This window comes from Anticarsia gemmatalis, chromosome 21 (assembly GCF_050436995.1).
Source record: "Anticarsia gemmatalis isolate Benzon Research Colony breed Stoneville strain chromosome 21, ilAntGemm2 primary, whole genome shotgun sequence".
In the NCBI taxonomy this organism is placed as follows: Eukaryota; Metazoa; Arthropoda; class Insecta; order Lepidoptera; family Erebidae; genus Anticarsia; species Anticarsia gemmatalis.
Window position 1 is genome coordinate 2809694 of NC_134765.1, and position 22067 is coordinate 2831760.

The 22067-nt window shown below is 33.4% G+C and overlaps 1 protein-coding gene across 1 annotated transcript in view; it reads right to left on the reverse strand.

Moving 5' to 3' along the window:
* Positions 1-15209, reverse strand: part of dysf (neuronal PAS domain protein dysfusion) — a 127834-nt gene extending 112625 nt beyond the window's left edge. Inside the window, exons 1-2 of the mRNA XM_076128519.1 lie at positions 15195-15209; positions 223-352 (exon numbers count right to left, since the gene is read on the reverse strand). Coding sequence (XP_075984634.1) covers positions 223-233 — 11 coding nt within the window. The 5' untranslated portion in view covers positions 234-352; positions 15195-15209. The remainder of the gene's footprint in view (positions 1-222; positions 353-15194) is intronic.
* Between the last annotated feature and the right edge of the window lie 6858 nt (positions 15210-22067).

Genomic DNA, 22067 nt, shown 5'->3' on the forward strand with positions numbered 1-22067 from the left:
TATGCTTATTTTCTGTTAAATACTTCAACCTGGGTGAATTACACAAAAAGTAAGTTAGAGTTCCTTTTTAAAAATTGGTACGCTAACACAGCGGGAGTCTCATATCTTTCATTTCCACTTTCCCTTTTACGATTCTTAGTTGCTTTGGAAATCTTTCTTAGTTTATTAATTAATTATATAACCTCTTCACTTCTGGTCTACTAAGCATCAATTGAACCTTACCTGGTGAACATATTGGCTTGTGATGTGCGTCAAGTATATCGGCACGCTCTGGTCGGCGTCCCCGCGCGCCCGCACCCTTGTCATCATTAGCGCCACGCCGACACACCCACGCTACACTGTTGCGACTCTCCTGTGGGAAAACAACAATGATTAGTGCACTTATTTTGGTAAGTTGAAGAAATGGCAAGAAAAATTGGTGTTGGTAGTTTATGGTATGGACCTAGTGTAGGTCCTTAAAGAGCCCAGTTCGAGAGCCAATGGATTCTTTCCCTAATAATTCTATTTAGTCGTGCATGTAACTTGTAATAATTAGAAAGGCGGAGTCAGATTGACGGCAATCTTGCCAAAATGTAAAAAAGGACAAATATTTGTTAGTCATCTGTCCGGTTTTCAAATCAAAGAAGGAAGACCACATGTTACCGCAGCCTTTCCAAATAAAGTACTACCTATTACGTCACAAACACACCTGTTCACCAAAATGAAGTAGCAATATTGGTTGACGGACAACCAACAAAATAGCACCTTCCAAAAATGGCAGCCGCTCATGGAGCATATAAAACAAAAATGGTGCGCTAAACATTTTTCATTAACGACCAAACACCTCTCTTACACCAGTCATTGGCAGGCGCCAGAAAGCAACCAAATATGGGCATGGGAGGAGCGCTAATTATTGACACTGACAGTATATGGTATGCCAAACCGCGATCATAAAACGATAATAACTTATTGCCTTTTTTATCCGACGAATGAGTGAAGGCAGTTACTGCCCGTAATGTATTATTTACCGTTTGTATAAAAATACCTATTTTGTATTTTTTTTGCTTGTTGTGTGAATGATTGATTATGTTTGAAAATGTCAAGTGTTTTTTACATAATATGAGTTTTAATACGGTAAATTGTGGATTGAGGGTTGAGTAAAAGGGCAGAGGTTAAGCTAACATTGAGTTGCGTCGATACAATGATTGATTTATTATGTTGCTATGTAAAACAAATACATTATCGGGTTGGTAGTGCCATGTATGGGCGAATCAGTCGGTGGTCTACCCTGAACCGTCTAATTGACAGTTTATACTGAATGCCTGCTGTTTGTTCGTAAGAACTACTGGCGGCAACAAATGGAACTAAAACTTGTTTGTCTAAGTACTCGTAGGTAAGATTAGTTTTTAGGTGTAGTATATTTTCTCCAAGTAATTTTCTACAAATGATAGAAACAGTACAGTGAAAACCGGAAAGAACAAAACGGGGCACCACGGGTTACTACTATTTACAGAAAACTATTTTGAAAATAGTTTGGTTTTATATTCGTTACTAGAATGGCCAATTATGATATTAAAAACTTCCAGTACTTAAGTCTAATTCTTCCTTGGTCTCAGCTTACTCCTATGAAATAATGCTGTGATGTTAATGTATGAATGTAGTAAATTTTCACATTCATCTAGTTTTTTCATATCATCATTCTATATCTCTAGGTATGTAGATCTCGCTTATTCTTCTCTTACAAATTCTCAACATTCCAAAGCCCATATTGAGTGACGTAACTTCAAGATCGTACCGATATATCTCATAAAACCCCATACTTGTCATAATACGCAATTATTGTTATCTTTTTAATGCGTACCTTTTACGAGCATTTTTCAACGTAAACAAATTATAGTTTTCAAAGCACCAATAATTTTGGTCCGATGTGTAGTATGTTCTAAAGAGGTATATTAAAGTGATTACGTCCACTTTAGTGCACATGATTGGACAAATTTTGTAATTTTTCTTGTTGTTTGGTAAAAGTAATGTAATTGCTTTAGTTTAAAGACTTGTTATTATGTAGATTTTGATAAATGGATCTTTTAACATGTTGTGAAATTATTGCAAGTTGGTTGATTGATGGTGAACGGTTTTATAAAGCTTGTGTTTTTTTTTTCAATGGTAGATTGGACGGAGAAGTTTTATTCATACCTACGACCTACATAAATACGTCCATCACACTTGTAAAGTAATCTTTTGCATTTATGATTCTAATTAGTATATCCAGTCGAATAATAGTTTTTGTTTTACCAAAATATCAGTAAATTTCAGGTTGCGATGCATTAAACGAACAGAAATAAGAAAAACCAAAAAGAACATTGCCCAATCCTTGAACTGAACTGAAACATTTAGATACAAACATTAATGGTAGATATTACAATCGTATTCCGCTCTTCAATTAGTTACTGCACTTTCATTCTCTATACAAGCCCGGTTTAAATGTTTAACAATTTAGAACATCAATATTCAGACCGATATGCATTGTATCTTAACGGTGAATAGATTAAGTGCAGTCTAGGAGATAAGATAGGTATCCTAGATACCTACTTACAGCCGTCGCAATATTGTTTCATAAATATTTTTGCAGTAAATCACAATACAACGATTAGGACTTATTTGTATCAAGATTTCTGGTCAGACTATAAATTGTGTTTCGTTTTAGTAATATTAGATTTGTACTAAGAAATACTGTTGCGTTGCGGAGACTTTTAATAAAAAACAGAGAACGTGAAGTAATAGTAAAACCGAAATCACTTTTTGTAAATCAAAAATATTTGTCTCTGGTGGAAATCGAGCTCACGACTCCACGCACAATGATATTGTGATGACAAAACTAACTAATGCACCTTATAGATCATATGGTAGTAGATTTTATATCTCGAAGCGAAATATTAGCTACCAGTAAATATTGGTACATAAATCTATAACCATTTTATCTTACTCCGGAATGCAAGTCTCATTGCAACAAATATCCTCGTATCAGAATCCCATGGGAAACTTTATCATTCAGTCAAAAAAAGACAAAAAAAAACCCCACACACTACTAAAGAAACAATATGAGAAACTACAGATTCTGTATCCTAGCCACTTACAAATCGAATAAAACAAACACTGATATTCTATTATGGTGATCGTGTGTCTCCCTCGCTCGTGTGCATACAGACAGAGAGGGGTATATTGGTTGAAATGTCGTAGGTCATTAGGTCCTTACCATGTAGGGCTTGCAATATGCCAATATGGAAGGAGCCGTGACTTTTGTACGCGGTTATATTGGTCCTAACAATAGGTTATTGGGCATAAGATTTAAGTTAAATGCGTAGATGACCTGAGTGGCTGCAGATGACTTTGATAACAAGACATTGTTGAAATTAATTGTTCTGGTGAAAGTTATTTGGATTCTTGTTTGGTTAAATAGGTTTGTGTACTATTGAGGTTTGAATTTACGATCCGTGTGTTGTTTGAGGAAGGTATAAAGGTTCCTGTAACATTTAGAGGTTGAATGTCGTTGAACTAGATTTGTTATTGTTTAGTAATATTGCAATAGGTGCAAAAGAAGGATCGATAGATGAGAGACAGTTTTAAAGTTGTAATTGTATAGAAACAAAACTTAAATATAGCTTAAGTTTCGGAAAATTGTTTATAACCGAAAAAATACAAAGTATAAGGAAATTCCGAGAAATCTATTCATTTGAAAATCAGTGTAAAAGACAAGGTTGTTTATCATATAGCCATCAAAAACTTTGACCCAAAAGAGTTGAGTGAACTATCCTACATAACGATTACAATACAGCTACGTACGTTACAAAAATTAATAACCGTACAAGAAAACAGAGGTTTGTCATACAAAAGTCATCCAGAATGTCGATTCAAATTATGATAAGGCTTGAATTAGTTCTGGTAGAACGTAATGGCCTACGATTAGGTTATGTAGATGACTTTCAACGGGTTGCGGTGGATGTGGCATTGGTTTTCGTGTGGTGATTTAAAGGAATTTTAAATAGCGTGGAAGTGTTTTGAGAATGTTAGTGATTTGTGCAACGTAAAGGAGTAAATTGATCGGTGACTTATAATTTCATAATGTTTGTCTGTATGCCAGACTATTCTATTTTTGTCTCATCTTCATCTGCATTAAAATTATAATAAATCAATTTAGTATTTATGAAAATATATTCGTGTCAAAAATAACTCAGGTATATCCATTGCTTACTTTTGAGTGAGTCATAAATGCCAGACAATACCTCTTCAAATTAAAAATCTTAAGTATCTTCCAAGAGCAGAAAGACGCCAGTGGTAGACTTAAACATAATATACGAGAGAACTTCTCTTCTAAAGAGCTCTACCACTCTAAAACAGTGACAAAGTATCACATCCACATAAGCTCGTAAATTATAGCTCAACGTGTCGTCCATAGAAGCGCGTTGAATGATGTGAGTTATTTGGAGTGTGCTCTCAGAATGTTTCGATAAGACTACTAAATATATTGTTATAATACGCTTGCGACATTTCTGATGATAGCCAGTGACATTCGAGTAAGGAACTATTGTACAATGCACTGGAACATGATAGAAAAACATGACGTCGAGAAAGGGTATTTTTTGTTTCAAAATTCTAGATGTTAGTTTTTGTTAACTAGCCAAAATTCAAAGTACTTAAGAGGTACTATTGCAAATTAGTAATACGAGTATAATTTTACCAAACTATGTCTTCATATCTACGATTGCTTATAATCAGATCATAACGACTAGTAATGTTGTTAACTCCTTTTTAATATTTATATTTGCGAAATAGGCACGATTGAGGCATGTGTCCTGTAATTAGTTTCTACTTAAACACATGCCTTTAACTAAGTACATTATCTAAGAATGACATTACATAAAATAATAGTCCAAACCGAATGTCTCCTAATCGAGTATTAAGTAACCATAAGCATTCATTTATGGTGTTATTATGGCAATTGTAATCCATTAAGATCTTAGTCTTAAAAGCTCTATACTCGTAGCTAATAGCAATAATTCTATACTAATGTTGATTTATGTTATTTTAACAAAGATACGATTTGTGGTAATTATTACTTATGTGTGTTGAATGGTGTGTTCAAGGATTCTTGCAATCTGATTTGGTATTGTATTTATGAAATGAATTTTATAAATTAGAATTACTGAAGACGATGATTGAAAAAATCAAGAACTTTGTTATTCCTATCGTCTATGTGTTTTCACAAACATTACAAATCTGTGCAATTGTATGTATGTTTGAAGTCTTGATATCTATTATTATAATGAACTGATTTGTTGGCTAAATAAGTGCACTTCTGTCTGTCTTACTGGCAAAGACATTTTTTTCAATAGAAATCTACATGTCTAAAGCTAGTTTATTTGTAAATCTACCTATATTGCTTCAAACTGCAAAATATTGCTTCAAGCGAGTTTCAAACTCTATCTACGCTATACATAGCCTAAGACAACCTTCTCGTGCAACCACTTATAATAAAAACCAATTATCCAGGCAGTCAATAAATACATATTTTTGAAACTATCAATAACATTAATCCACATAACAATGCCTTTGCCTCAAAAAAAAAACAAACCGTTTGAACAAAGACCACCTGCGTCCATCCCTTTAAGTAAGTAACTGCTAAGTGGTGGTGTTAATTCGACTGCTACTTACCACACCGCACCCTCACGTAAACAATCCTTCAGAACACTTGCTAATGTACGTGTTAAGAATTTGGGCCCAAATATTTGTGGACACACAGTTTTTGGTGAAAGAGACGGAGATATGTTAAATGAATCCAGGTGTGTTTTGTTATAGTTTTTTTTGCTGTTTGTTTCAAGGTAAGATTTCAATTGTCATAAATGGTCAGATTTGGCATTAACTGTGGTATCAAACCTATTTTTACACCTACTATTGAAATTCTGGCAGGTATTGGTAAGTTAAGTTTTATAAAACAATTAAACAACTTGGTATATCTTGACTATTGAATCTCTAAAGAGGAATTCTTAATGACAGATTCTGTAATATCATTTGCTATTCTAATTACAAAACATTACATATTCAAATCGTTAAGATAATATCCTAGCGTTAATAGACACATTGAAGATCGATAATACTCATACAATATTAACTATAAAGCGTTATCTCAAAAGCCTTATCTATTGGCCATTATTATATTCTTAATTCTTTTTATTACTTCAAACTTCGAACACTCTATATTACTCATTGAAGGCAATGATGAGTAAGCATACATCCTATCGAATCCTGTTCCTTAACATATTTCCCATGCACAGATAAATAATATATGCGGCGATGATCTAACCTTTGATCAAGATTACAACCTCATTGGTATTAAATACAGATAATTATAGCGATTGCTCATAATAGCTAATAAACTTAGTAGCTTCAACGTTTATTTTTTTAATGAAATAAAATTATTCTGAGAACTGGCCGATTTTTAATTGACTTGAAAATGGAATGAAGCCATATCAAAAGGTTTTTAAACTGCAGTAGCCTTTCCGTTGTAAGTTCAAGTTCAATACTGAATTTTACTGCTAAAACAAATTGGTTTTTTATTTTTTGTGTGCACGCTGCGCGCACTTTTTGTATCTTATTTTGTTCTCGTATTACTTGGCTGTTATATTATTTCATTTTAAATTATCTACTCAAGAAGAAAATGATTTTATTTTGAATCATTGTTTAATAGCGAAATATGATTTCATATCTCGCACAATGTATCCATTTCTCATACAAACCTACACATTTATCATCGCAACTCGTATGTAATTATTACAAAAATAGCTACTGACGTTCGATAGCCCGTCTCATTGTGATGCATCAGAGAAAAGAAATCACATGGATGCAACGTAACAAAAAAAAGTAAATAAAAAAGTAAACGAGATGCGCCCGCGTACGCTAAGATCTCGGTCAGGCGGGAGCCGACTTCTTTTGTTTCCAACCTCGAATCAGCCAGTGTCTCGAATCTAGATACTGTTTTCGAATTGTTTTTTCTTTTTCCCCCTATGGCTTTTTCTTTATTGTCTCAGTGCAGGCTGAGTAAAAAAAGTAAAAATCCGGTGGCTTATGGCTCTCCATTGATATGCGACGTTCGAATTGAAATTTAAATATTTGCTCGCATCCGCGACGGGCTTCATCTTGGGTATTTTGTTTTTAAAAAGATCTTTGTGTTGCCATCTTAATATTTTATTATGTTATTCGAGAAATACCACGAGTACGCATACATTTTGTCTTTTAAATATTTTCGTTGTTTGTCGCCTTTCGTCTTCTATGTCCCTGAAGGTTGTTGTTGTTGGGGTTTCAATAAAATAAACCGGAGACTTAATCATTTTGAAAGGGAAAAGCTCATTGTGTAAAACGAGAATCAGGTAGCGAAAGATAGCTTTATACTTTTACGTACACGTTTGCGAATTCTTTTTACTTTTATTAGAATTATCCAAGCCAAGCCAATAGTTTTGGCACCCAATACGGAATCACACAACAATTCAACTAAAACCACTCTATATGACATAACACAATCAATTTATTTAACAGAACACATTGCAAGCATTCACAATACGTCATGGTTTGATACCATAAATAAGAATACATTTATTGGGACTGACAGTTGTCACCATAGTGAAGACCACATGCTGGGCGCTTGCCAATAGTTTGGAAGCTAATGTCAACCATGTTATATAAATGAGAAAGTATTACAGATATAGTAAAAGAAAATAAGTTTAATGAAGGTTTTGTACTGTAGCTGTGTCAGTTTTTGTACTTTCTCCAATAGTCTGTTTCTGGAATCCTGTATAAAAATCTTAGTTTATGGAGGCATTTTGCTTTCTTACTACTAGAACATACTTGGTTATTAAAAAATATTTTCACACAGTTTCGCAAAATTAAACCTGCAGGTATTAGCCATTAGACCAGGCCAATTATTCTTTTCTAACCTTTGGACTGTGCTATTAAAAAATAATTACTTGCCTTTGCAAACATAGACTAGAAAATCTATCTAAGTATGAATATCATAACCAAAGTTTGGTCATGACGTCTTTGTTTGATTTTAATTAATAAAGAGATGGGGGAAAAACATGACACAGTCAATAAGAATTTTTTTTTAGATAAAATATTAGGTCGGGGTAAAAGTGTTTTCGCATTATAGTTTGCATGAACTTGTAATAAAATATTTTCTCTACACAAAAAAGCTCGATATTTGGGTACCACACGAGCTCACTGTAAGAAACCTAATGAACCGTGTACTCATTTGTGATTCTTGAAGCCAAAGACATTTTATTACAAGTTCATAATAATGCAAAAATTACTTTTTTCCCGACCTAATATTACGATTTTATTATGTCAGTTGATACCTATAATATTATTAACGCATTATTGCATAACTATATGACCAAATCGACAATTGATTACATTGCCTTTTTACATTTAAGTGTCACTACAATATTATCGAAGAATGACGGAACCCTTTAAGATATTTGGACCAAAGAAAATGTAATTACGTTTCACGGAACTGGGGTCAGAGGGCGCCACTAGTTGTTGTGGTTCCGATGAATGACCGTGACTGGTTTTTTAATTCAACTAAAACGGTGCACCAAAATGCGCTGTGAAATGCATAGAACGACTAGAAGAGGCTTGAAGAACAGTGGGTTCTTGCCAATAGTGTGATGTTTGACGCTGTGTCGTCTATAGTGATGATTTTTATCCCCGATAATGAAATACTATGAAGGGTGTTTTGTACTACAGGCAGATATTCTTGCAATTCCGACATAGACTCTTTGAAATACATATTGAAGTCTTTAAGTCATTGCTTAAAATGTATTTCATTTACTAACAAATGCACTCTTAACGGAAAATGTTTACCAATGCCGAGACTATACTCTATTACTATATAGATTCAGTAGCCTATATATCTTTAATAAAATCCGTTAGCTATGGTCCTATAAACTTAGCTTCTTCAACGTCATACCACATCCAGGAACCAGTCATCAACGTTAACCAATTCGGTTCAAATCAACCGCTGTTTCGAAGCGAGCGAATTTTTTGTTCTCCACCCGTTCGCGTCACGGCACATTTCAAACAATTTGACATTAAAGTTACGATTGTTAACCTTGTAACAGCACTGTAATGTAATGCTCCCATTCTTATACCACTTTTGAAGAATGACATATGGCCGACATTTCGATTTTTTGGAACAAATGTGAGTCATTATCTAGTTCAGTTCATGTTGAATGTTGCAAGTAAAATTGAGAAATTATTCTTTATGATCGATTGAAGGTGAAGGCAGAGTTATGTTGGTGAAAGAAATGTTACATTTTAGAGGTAATGCTATTGAATTTAACGAATGCTGTAATGTTATTTTGGCCGGATAGGCTAAAGTTGAACGACATCAAGAAAGCGGATGAATAATTTTGTTGATCTTTAAATTAAAAAATACTTTTTGTCTTAAGGTTGTAGAGAAGTCCTACAAGACTCGTTAAACGACTACATGAACCCTTTCGCAAGTATTGGCAAAATATTTGCCAGGTAAGCTATTTCACAGTGCTTTGTGCGGTAAAAACAAAAATCGGAAGTGCAATAAAATTAGAGTTATTAAACTTAAACAGAAGTCCTAAGCACTGTAACATCCTTATTTAAATTACCAAAGATAATTCCACGTTCCCAGTCAAAATGTCATTTTGTTCTCAAAACAAAAATCACAATGTCTCGAACGTGCATTTTCAATTTTTCCTAGAATTCTAAAGGCAATGTTTAGGATGTTACACCATTACAATTGATTTCTTACTGAAAAAAGCGTATCAGCTTTACACCGAGACAGAGTTGAATTGCTGCTTTTTATAACGATATTAAAAAGCATGATGGAAATTGAATGTTTGTAGAATAATTCCGTGTGCAACAATGTCTAAATATTTACAGTATCATTAGACTTTGACAAGTATTTGAGACGTGTTCGACGAAGATGTAGAAAGGTGATGTGATCAAAAGACGGGTCAAATCATCATCGCTTTTTGTGATATTGTGCTTTAATACACGTACATTTTGGTTTCATTACTTTTTTGACTTTTTAGTAAATGTGTTCATGTAAATGTAAAGAAAGTGTTAACTAAATTTTCACGAACTAGTATTCTTCCGGAATGAGGAAAGACTGGTAAATTAAGTTTACTCAGAGCTGATTTTAAGAAAAATACTTTCTTAAGAAAAATAAACGTATATAAATCAAATTAATCCTCAAGTTATATTTAAATTGACTAAAAATATCGATAAACGTTTTAGAGTGAAATAGTTTGGATTAAAAAAATCGATCGACTGTTTTCAATTCATATAAGATTATAAAACAAATACGCTGCAAAATTCCCACAACAAACAGCCTCATTAAAATCTACAAGATAATATTCTCATAAACTAAAACGAATGTCTATATTTGTTTAAACACGCTACCATAAATTGTAGAACTAATACTAAATTGATCTTTATAACAAGCTTTAAAACACATATTAAATTCAATCAACTTCTAATTCTGTATAAACATTCTCTATCTCTTGTATAATTTGCTTTAAATAAACACAAATCTTACACACACTTAAGTTTTCAAATAAAGATAAGATGCATAGATATCCGGTTTTTTGCGATTCTAATAATACCTACTATTTGTTTAACATTATGAACTATCGCCCGTTTCCACGCAACGGCGACTCGATTCTTTACAAATATCGACTACCGACTAGCTGTCGAGAAATGTTAAACGAAAATCTGTTTAGCGCCTCTACCGGGCTCCGTACGAACTATTTTTGCAACACATTTTAAATGTCAAAGTCTCGATACTCGACAGTACAGACTGTAGAGAAGTGACAGGTTTAAATGGCTGATAGATAGATAGATGTCCCACTGCAGGGCAAGGGTCTCCTCCCGTAATGAGTTTAGTCCTTGAGTAATACAAGAAAATTTTATTAAAGAGTAACTTAAAATTTTGCAGCAGTGATAGCCGAGTGGTTTAAGTTGGCACCTCCCACGCAAGTGGTCGCAGGTTCGAATCCGAGGCAACACACCAATGACTTTTCGAAGTTATGTGTGTATTAGAAATAATTATCACTTGCTCTAACGGTGAAGGAATACATCGTGAGGAAACCTTGCATGCCTAAAAATTTGTTTAATACATTTATTGAGGGCATGCAAAGTCCCCAACCCGCACTTGGCCAGCGTGGTGGACTCAAGGCCTAACCCCTCCCCCTCGTTTGGGAGGAGACCCTTGCCCTGCAGTGGGACAGATATGGGTTATTAAAAAAAAAAAAAAAAAAAAAAAACTTAATATTGAGTGACATACTCGTATACCCACAAAATTCTCAGAATTTTTATTAAAACTTTGAGAGAGTCAGTGAGTCACCAGATGATTAGTTACAAGTGTAAGCTCATGAGCTTAGAATCCTACAGTGATGATGAACTCACGAATATTTGGAAGTGTGTAATAGCTCTTAAGCAGCACAATTTATATTTTATAACTTTATCAGTTATAAATCGCCTAATGATAGCTAGTTATCCAAACAAACTTAAATACACGTAATAAAATAAATAAGTTCTATTAAAAAAGACTGTATATCAAAGCTGGTTAATATTATAATTTGGCTGCCATTTTTATAAGATTTCTTTCTGTTTATTGAGTAATTAAGAAGTGTATTTTATTTTTTGTGTGATAGTAATTAGTTCGGAATATTGGCGCCATGTATTGCAATATTCGACTGATGGGAAAGAAATGTAGGAATATTATTTAGGTATTAATTCTTTGGCAAGGCTAAAACGAAGTGATATATTTAGCTGTAGGCGATGTTTATTATATTAAAATTCTTCGTCATATTTGTGACATAATTAGTGCTTGTTTATTATATAATTCTAATAATCTTTGCCAGGTAATTCTTGCAAACAGTAAGAATCTTGTAGCACAAAGAACATAGGCCACAGAGTGGATTTTTATTGATTAACTATTACTACTTCTTTTTAAAATTTAAGCGTACGATAGATGTTAAACTAACTCTCTGTCTATAAAATTTTTATTTACTTTCCCATTTTACGAAAACTCAAGAAACAACAACGATAGCGCAACATCCTACAATATCATAAAACCAGTTGCTTCAAAAACCAGCTGATCAAACCTTAAATCAATCTAACACGACAAGTGGAACCTCCAAGCACACATTAGCACAGTACTCGATCCATAACAGTCGAAGTTCGTAACATACGACCAAACCGGGCGCTGACACGACTATATTGGGAGATTTATAGGAGATCGCGTGATCTTATTAGTTCAGAAATGGATGATAGAACTCATCAATCTTGGATGAACGTAATGGATTTAGTTTAGTTATATTTATGTTTAAAGCTGTGTTAAAGGCTACTAAGTTGTAGTAGCTTTGCGTTTTCCTGTTGAGAATTTTTGATGAATTTTGCAGCTGTATGTAGACTTATAATGTTTGTGCCACTGAAGAATGCGTGGTCGATGATGAATAAGTGTTATCCAATTAAATTGTTTAAGGAATGAGATTGTCGCTAATGCAAATCGAACTGAGAACAATCTATATCTTAGACTTATAAAAAGCAGAAGTAATCGTTTTAATTGTTTATTTCTTCTTCTTTTAAACATATCTATACATTAAGATTTAAGAAAAGATTTTCCAATGTAGGTACTTGTCAGTATAATCTTGTACTAGTACTAGTTTGATTTATTTTATTACAAGTAACTACTATAAGTTCAGCCTTTATACAAGTACCTGTAATTCAAAAACGTACTCTTAGTCATAAGCATTCACAAATTCAAGGCACACACTTTATTAACTCCGATCGACAACAATCGTTGAGTAAAAAACTAACAAAACGAGTAGACGCGTCATTTGTTTGACCTATTAAATAACAGAGACACAAAAAATATATTTGTAGAATAGACTGTGCTGTATGTTTCTAACTCTATGGGTATTTTAAATTCAAAAGTTTTAGCCGATTCTTATGAAGTTTTACTACTTTACAGAGGAGGCGCTTAGCTTTATATTACATAGATAATATTATATAGCGTCTGGTATACCCGATAGTATAGGCAGAGATGTATGAAATATGTCCATCTACGTTTCGCCGTTAATAATGTTAGTCCCATGTAATAGGGGGCGAGCCATAGTCATATAACAAACAATAGATACATATAGAAAAGACCAATATTACTTTGTCGGACCTGGGAATCGAACCTATGACCTCACGTTCGGCAGTCGGATGCTTGAATTATGTCATCTAAGTAATAATTACCGTCAGCCATTCAAAACTAGGTGTGCCTTGTTCTTTTGAGTGGGTAAATTCATAAAAACTTTATTCTAGTATTAGAACGGTAGTGCATTAATTAATTTGAGAGATTTTCAGTAAAGATCTTAGCCGACTAACTAGCCTAAAAGGCGCAAAGCAACTTGCTGAACGTGATTTTTCATTATCTTTGAAAAACTCCCAATATATTTTAGTTTTTTAGTAATAATCAAACTTCATATTATGCATACTACCTAAAACACCCCTTGAAGAAAATCCGCGCGACATTGTTAAAAGAAATATAAGAACTGTGCTTTACGATGTGCCTCATATTCACGGTAGCATTGTTCTCACACAGTGGTGATAAAGTTACAAAGTTGAACTCATGGTGAGATACTGCAACACAACGAAAGATGTGACTAGACTTTTGTAAATATAACACTATCGTAGAGTCACAGGGTGCAATATAAGTTTATTTAAAAACCACTCTGCGTTATGACGCCTTTGGAAACTAGTTAACAACGGTCAAACAAACTGGCATACTGTTTGTAAAATAAGAACAGTTAAATGTTTACCACCGAATTTTCCTCCATTTTCCAGCTTAGCTTACGCTGATAGACGCAATTTTTTTTTTCACCCACGCTTTGCCCCCCTGGAGAACTAACTTTTTAACCTTAGTAATTTTATGTGTTTCTATTAAACATATATCTTACTATAGCCGTTAGAGACAAACCAGCAAACTAATAAAGCAATTCAAAATCTAACGAATATACCACTCACATAACATTTTAATTTTATACCTAAACGTTTTTACACCAATTAAGTAGGTACAATTGTCTATTATCCTTGATGATTGCATAAAAACGCTCAAATGGCTCCATCTGTGGTTGTTTTCGGCAACTGATTGCTTCGTTTTGTTACTAATGTGTCTATCTACTTACAAAAAAGGTGATATATTTTTTGACACACTCAAGCAAAAAGTTATACTAGGAATTGATTCGAGGAGGCTGTATTCGATTGTGTTATTGCATTGACTAATGGAAGGTTTATTTGCCTTTTAGGATATTAATTGTAGTTTATATCCTGGCTAGAAATTGTACTTATAAAATTAAAATGTTTGGCTCATGATTGCGTCCGATGGGGGAGTTTGGACGAGACTTTTGCTCAGCAATGTGACAGTATAGGAAAGGAAAAGAATCTTATAACTTACGGGGTTTAAAGTTTGGTTTCTGAGGTGAGCTTATTCAATTAAAGGCGATAGACTTGATATATGTAGAAAGAAGAATCTAGCTAAAATTTTGACTTTTATGAAGTGTGATTTCAAGATTTTGCAATGCTTATTAAATACTCCGTCGGCCCTAACAGTGACTTTTTTAGCATAGAGCTGTACTGCATCAGAATTCGTATAAAGACATATATTTTTTAGCATACATATATTTAGAAAATATACCATGGGATCTAAAACAGATATGGATTTAAAAGAACTGTCTAACAACGCCTGAAAAGTATAACCGACTCTTGGATTACGAACATATTTCTCTCAATGGGAATCGAACCCACGATACTTTAACAACCACAACCCAAAAAGCCATTGAGTGTAATGTTTATCATAGAACACCCGAACACAATAAACAACCCGTCTCAACACCCGAATCAGCATCAGTGAGGTCTAAAATGTAATGAAATGTGTCCCTATAAAAATAATAGGCAAGCGAAGTAGAATCTTAAAGAAAGCGAAACCGTCCGGATTTTTAGAAAATTTTAACTTTTTATATAAAAGGGTAGAAGCAATTAAAATACATCGGCATGTAAAAGTATGTGGTATGTGATATGATTTTTTATTGTGATTATGTATGGTATCCAGAAATATATAATTAATTAAAACAATATCTTACCAATCAACGTTAAACTTGTAGCAATCCTTATACACGAATATTTTTCCAAATAAAGAACAAGTAAAAATAAAGTAATTATGTAATACTAGAACACACTATTTCAGTTCACACCTATTCTGTTCACTAAGTCAAATAAGCCCTTGGTACCACTGAGAAAATTAAACGGACCTTAAGAACATTTAGCACTGAATTCGGAACACCAAATGTAAATATTTGTATACAGCAGTTTTAAAAATACGCCTTTAATGTCACTTCACCCTTTGATACACTACCTAAGATTTTAAGTCAAATCAACAACAAAAAAATCAAAAGTCATCCGTGCCATTTTTGTGTAAAGTCAATTTGGTAGGTCCGAATTCGAAGTCGGAACTGTCAGACGGTTGACAGGTCGCGTGTTGGGCACGCGCGGGCGTGTGAGCGTGCTATGCGCGCGAGCATCGGCGCCACACTGCGTTCGCGCGCTTTTCGACCTATGAAACCTTCGCTCGCAGCCTCCAACACTCAGTATATGTATTAGAACTGTCGATGATTCTAAAAGATTTTCTCACGGAAAGGACTCTCGATATGTAGATCGGGTTGTCGACGGGTTAACGGTGCAACGCATCAGTGTTGACTGATGTTGATGACTGACCTTATGAGTTTTGTTTTTAATTTTGACGCGTTTATTTTTAGTACGGGATTATTGTATCGTGTTATGAATGCGTCTTATGGACCGTAGTGAATCGTTCCGAGGCTTTTTGTGTGGTTCAAGTAGTTGTGTCAATGAAAATGTATTGTGTGTCTGTTGTGTAATGCGCCACGTGTTCGTGTTACAGAGAAAGATTGATTTGTACGTGATTTATAACTTTGAAGGGTCTTCACTCTTATTAATTACGGTTGTTTGTTGTTTTTGGAGAGTTGAGGTGAGATTTGATATATGAGATATGTAAAGTAGAGTTAGAAGGCTTCAAGTACATTGGTTAGGTACAGAGTTAAAAAGAGGCAGTTGAAATATTGTGCAACAATCTCTGTTACTTTACAGATGAGATTTTCATCCAGAGAATGAGATGAGTTTTCAACTTGTCACAAATGAAAGTAAAAGTATTCTACCAAAAGACTCCATGATAAATTATGAAACCGTTTTGGCTTCCTAGTGTTCAAACTACTAATTAAACATGACAGTATTTTTTCACTTATAATTGTAGGTATATGACTTCTGCTCTACTTTGCAACACGCTATCAATAAATTAGTAGGTAGATACTTGAACTCGATATTACTCAAAAATTATTGACAGTAAGTACCTGTATAAAATTTCAACTGTAGAAGAATCGAAATAAACCTTTATAAACTGCGAAAATCACTTGCCAGTCTTCACAAATCCATTTTGCAATATTTTCATGGTATTTGATGCTAACCATGTAGGTATCTGAAATATCTGATATTTGTATAGCATTAAAAAATGCCATTTACGTAAAGTAAAGTAATGATTTCATTTGCTAAGAAAATATTTTTATTATTTTCGTAGCTTACACAATAAAAGCAGAAATATTCTTTTTGCTAAAACGTTTGCAACTCTGATCAGTCCAAAAATGTGGTCTGTTTATTGATAGTATTTTATTACAAACATTTCGTTCTGTATAACCACAAGAGATTGTGGTGAGTTTTTATTTTCCAAAAAGAGAGCGGAACAAAAGCTAACGACTCTACCAAAAATACATTTTGTTGATAAACATTACGATTAAACGAAGTTTCATATATAGGTATATATTGTTTACCAATTTTCTACCAAAATTAGTCAATATTATAAGAGTCTTTATTAATAACCGCACTGATGATTTCAAATTAAGCAATTTGTTAATATCCGGCGTTCGTTAATTAATAAACTAATTAAAAGCTTCCAATTTGTTTCCATGACTTTTAAAATGAGATTTTTATATCAATTTATGTTTAAAGTATAAATACGTCAAGAATTGGTTAACAATCTTTTATATAACCATAGTTGGTCCCTACGAAAGACATCAACGCACACCAAAAACTGCCAAATTGTGCGACATTTCTTTCGCTCCTATTTCAATCAGTATTACCTACAAAAATTGTCAATATGCCTTTTAAGCAACATTTCAGCAAAAACGTGCAATTTTCACGAAATATTGAAGTATCGTGACGAAAACTTAATAAACAAAATCAGTGACCAATAACTTTGATAGATGTCAAAATTTGACACCACGTGTAAATTATCACCCTGATAATAGTAGCCTTGATAATTTGACGTTGCGTCATCAACTGTCAACATTCAGTAGGAAAAAATCAAGGCAGAGAGAGACAACAACATTGTCGCTATTACGCCGCGTTGTCATTTCCACTTCAAAACGAACAGTCGCCGTCACGGATCACTGCGAAAGCCGGCCCATTGTGACGCCGCGCCGACAAACTATATCTATCTCTTTCACTCTCAAGCAGAACGCGCTATACAAGTTCAAAGAGCGAGACGTAACGTAGTGCGTTTTTTGGACGAATTGTTTAGTTCTTTTGTGAAATATAGATCAACTTTAAAATAATATGTCATTGACCCTGAGTTCCGGTAAAATGGCAGTCATCTTAGCGACGAGAAAAAATGAAGAATATTACTGATATTGTAAGAAAATTATATGTAAAAAATAAACTAAATTATGTCGCTTCAATTTAGAATGATTTCATTCATTGTAGTTATATATACTTTGAGAGAATAGGGTAAAAACTTGAAGTTCAGGGCCAGAACTATAAATAAATGTATTGTGAAAAAGTTGCGACTTTTATGAGTTTTTCTGTTTGTTTATTTGAACTCGTATCAAGTAAAAAGTATTGAACTATTCTACTGGAAATTTTGCAATTGAAATGTATGCTTTTATGTTGTTTTTCAGTTTTTATGTATTTGTATTTTAAAATGTTCTATTTACTTTAAGAAAGAGTTGTAAGGTGTAATTGAAATTCATTTGAATATTCTTAAATTCTTCGATAAAAAATATCAGTCTCACAAAGATTGAGACGTCGGAAAAAGTCTCAAAACTATTGAAGCTAGACCAATTTATTTTTATGAACCGAATTTGATTTTACAGCAAATAAAAACAGCATTTGATTTGCCAAAAAATCTTTCACAGCAGGAGACTTGAATTTGATTATTCTTTTGAAAATAGACGTATAATTTTAAAACGATGAAAGAGTAAAGGCGTTTGAAATGTTCATAGAACTAAGAACATCGAAAAACTTAAGTTTAGGGTTATTTGCCATTATTATCAAACCATGTATGGGCAAAATTACATTGGTGCTACGATGATGCGATGATTTGATTGAATGCTACCAATAGTTAACATTATTTAAATGCTTTAAGCTATCCTTTTTTTATATAGTTTCCGTTCGTATCAAAAGGAATTATGTAATATGGGTTTCCAGATCATATTCAATATTTTATTAGATTATAGCTTGTAACCACTTCTGAATAACTATTAAAACGGTGATTAGATAGAATATTGGCGGTAATTTTCATACATTTAACAGAAAGTGACAGACTTTATCTATTACATAAGTTATCCGACATTTATCTCTAAGCCATGAAACTGACCCTTAATATAATGGGCAATCTACCTATATATATAAATAAATCTCTACTAACAGACTGTCTGACTGACAATGCATAGTTGAAACTACTGAACACAAGAAGCTAAAATTTGACATGTATGTTCCATGAATAATGTAGGTGAGTATTAAAAGAGGATTTTTGTAACTCCCTCTCTCAAATTCCACGCGAACTAAGTCGCTTGCGGAATGTCTGTTTTGTATAGTAACAATAACATTAATATGAAGTATTATATAAACAGCGATAAATTAAATAGCGCTACAAAGTTTTCTATTCACACTAGTAGTAGAAGATTGCTGATCTTTTACTTAGTTCTCAGTACTGGCGCTCAGTGTACAGACCGTAGTGATAGTATACAGGGGGATGTATATATGCTGCTTTATTCAAAATTTAAAATATATTTTATTTATGAAACTAAAATTTCAAAGACTCGTCATAATATTATTACAGTTAAGAATAAGAACCATTATCATATTGATTCTATAGTGGTCGACATCAACCCTACTGTTAATTCCAGTTTAAGAAATATTTTTCAAATATAAACCGAACTACATATACAAAATTAATTTTATAAATATTTAAACCATTCTACATTTGAAACCAAAAAAGATTGAATTTAAACGAAACTCTTTAGGTTCTCTCGAATACAAGAAGTGTATAACTTAAGATTTTTTTACCATGCCAGAGAAATGTTGTGTTAACAGTAAAAGCTAGTTTTATACAATTAGTTTTATACGTTAAGCTCAGCTTTCCAGACTTACTTTCTTAGCGCAACGACTCCCTGCAAGAAACAATTCAAATAACCATTTCCAAACATCCTGTATCCAACTGACCATTGTACAAAGGTCATCGGGCACAGTGCGGGGTGTTCTCACGGGCGTTGCCATGGCAACCGATACGACCGTATCACAGACGATATTGAGCGTAATTTGTAGCCTCGTGGTACAAACAGATTTACTGCTGCATCGATACTAAACGTTGCCGACTGGACTAGGAAATCGTAAAGGTTGTGTAACTGTTGGGTAAGAATTGTAGTATTTTTGAAAAAAATGTTCAGCTTTATGTGAATGTGAGTTGTTCTATATGTTCTATAAGTATAATACAGCATGTATTTGTTACATAATATTGGCCAAAACTTTTTTATGAAGTCGGGATTAACGTATTTCCTAAGATAAGTTAATTCGTGGCAAATAAACTTAAATACCTAAATCAATGTTTAGTCAATACTATTAAAACCAAGTACTGTTTTACTTATTCTAGTGAGTTTTAACATATTTGACAAACCCGAAATATAATCTTAATTTAAGGATTTAAGCTAACTCACATTATCTAAACAAACCTTTTTATCCTCAAGAATACGCGACATTAATTTACAGCATATATTGCTGACATTGCACGTAAATTGCTATTGTAAGGATCAACCTTGTTGACATCTACAAAACACAGACGAGACATTCCGTACAGCACTTACTAGAAAAAACTCCACAATGGCCCGGCGACCTCACGAACATCCGCACGTGCTATAAAACCAAAAAGTAATTAAAAAATAACAACACACAACCCAATTACTATTTCTTTACATCACATAAACTCGGAAAGTCCTAATAAAGTCTCCGAGTCATTCACAAGTGGTTTTCTATCTCTTTTTATTTCATTTTTTGTCTCTTTCACCTCGTGTCTAATTGCTTGGCATCCGAGTGGCGCGCGAAGCCTCCAAAGCCTTCGAAGCACGTCGTTGTCACAGTTGACTTGTCGGAAGATATGTGCCCGTCATTTCGTCCCCACCAACATTGTTTAATTAATTTCACGGCTGCATTATTGTAAGACTTTTTGGGAATAATTGAGTTAAGTTTTAGTTGGTTTTTGAGTTTTTCTGATTAAACTTTGTAATGAGAGGTATTTTATTGATGTTGGTTAACTTCTAGTTAAGCTGTTATGGAATCAATATCCAAATGTTTATGACAACCACAAATTATTCCATTCCAACAAGAACTGTTTGAAAGAATATTTAAGTCTTAAACGGGAGGTCGAAGGTTCGATTCCCACACGGAGCAATTATTTGTGCGATCAACAAATAATTGTTTCGGGTCTGGTAGTGCTTTGTGTCCGTTGTTTATATATTTGTGCGGGAGTTGTCTTTGTAAAAAAGAGAAAGAGAAACAGAAAAGAGTCTGCAAGCGTTCTTAACAATAATTTCCTCAAATTAATGCTCTTACTTCGTTATCACAACATTCTCGCAATTTCTTACACAACACAATCAATGATGAGATCGAACGCTCTATAAATCTCACCAGTCGTATTTGGACAAAGAACAACAGGATTTCCAGATCGTTCTTACTACAGTTTATACAAAGTTGCAATCTTATTCTGCCCGCAGTTACCAATTATTATAATCAGTAAAATTATCTCGCTTGTACTTGTCGGATGCCTTTCATTTTGAGTAAACTAATCCATATGTTGATTATAACCTGAGCGGTGGAGTTTTTTTCGTCACACTCAATTCGTAATAAGTATATGATTTGGTTATTTCTACAAATATTTATTTGATTTAAGTAAACAGTGTAGGTTACTGTAAAAATACACGTTTTTTTTTATTGTTTGTTAAAGTTAAATAGCCATGTTTATTAATTTTGGGTAAAAAAATCTACTTTTTTTAGATTCTTGGTTACATTGTGAATATTTGTTTATTGTTTAGATCCCGGGTTTCATTTTTGGTTCAGTATAAAAACAAATGTTGGTAAGCTTCAAGATATTTTTATATTTTTTTCTTAAATAAAGCTGGATGCCGATTTTGTGCATTTATTTCAAAGCATGTAAATCGTGTGTATTATTATAAACTCCAATAAAAAAAATATTATGCAATTGGATATTCCACTATTATGAACATTACTGCAAAAACATAAACCAGTCACGCAATAGCGGAGACACCGTTAGAGTGTCTATTTTAAGCGTACAATAATATTGAAGGAACAACTACTCTATTAAGCGACGTTCCTAAGAAGTACTTACTTAAAGAGTTCACTTCCGAAATTCTTAAAATGCCGATGCGTTTCTAACTAAATCGATGCGATGCGTCCAATCCGTGTTCGAAAACTAACCAACATAACTTGACCTACCACCCCTCTCTGATCTTTAACAAACACAAACTATCCAGACGCAAGTCAACTGTTATTGGAGGTCTTCATAAAATGGTGATTTCGAACTATAAAAAGATGGTCAATTGAGATAGAGTAAAATGCTTTACAAACCCTTACAAAAAGTGTATGGAGGATTCTTAGAA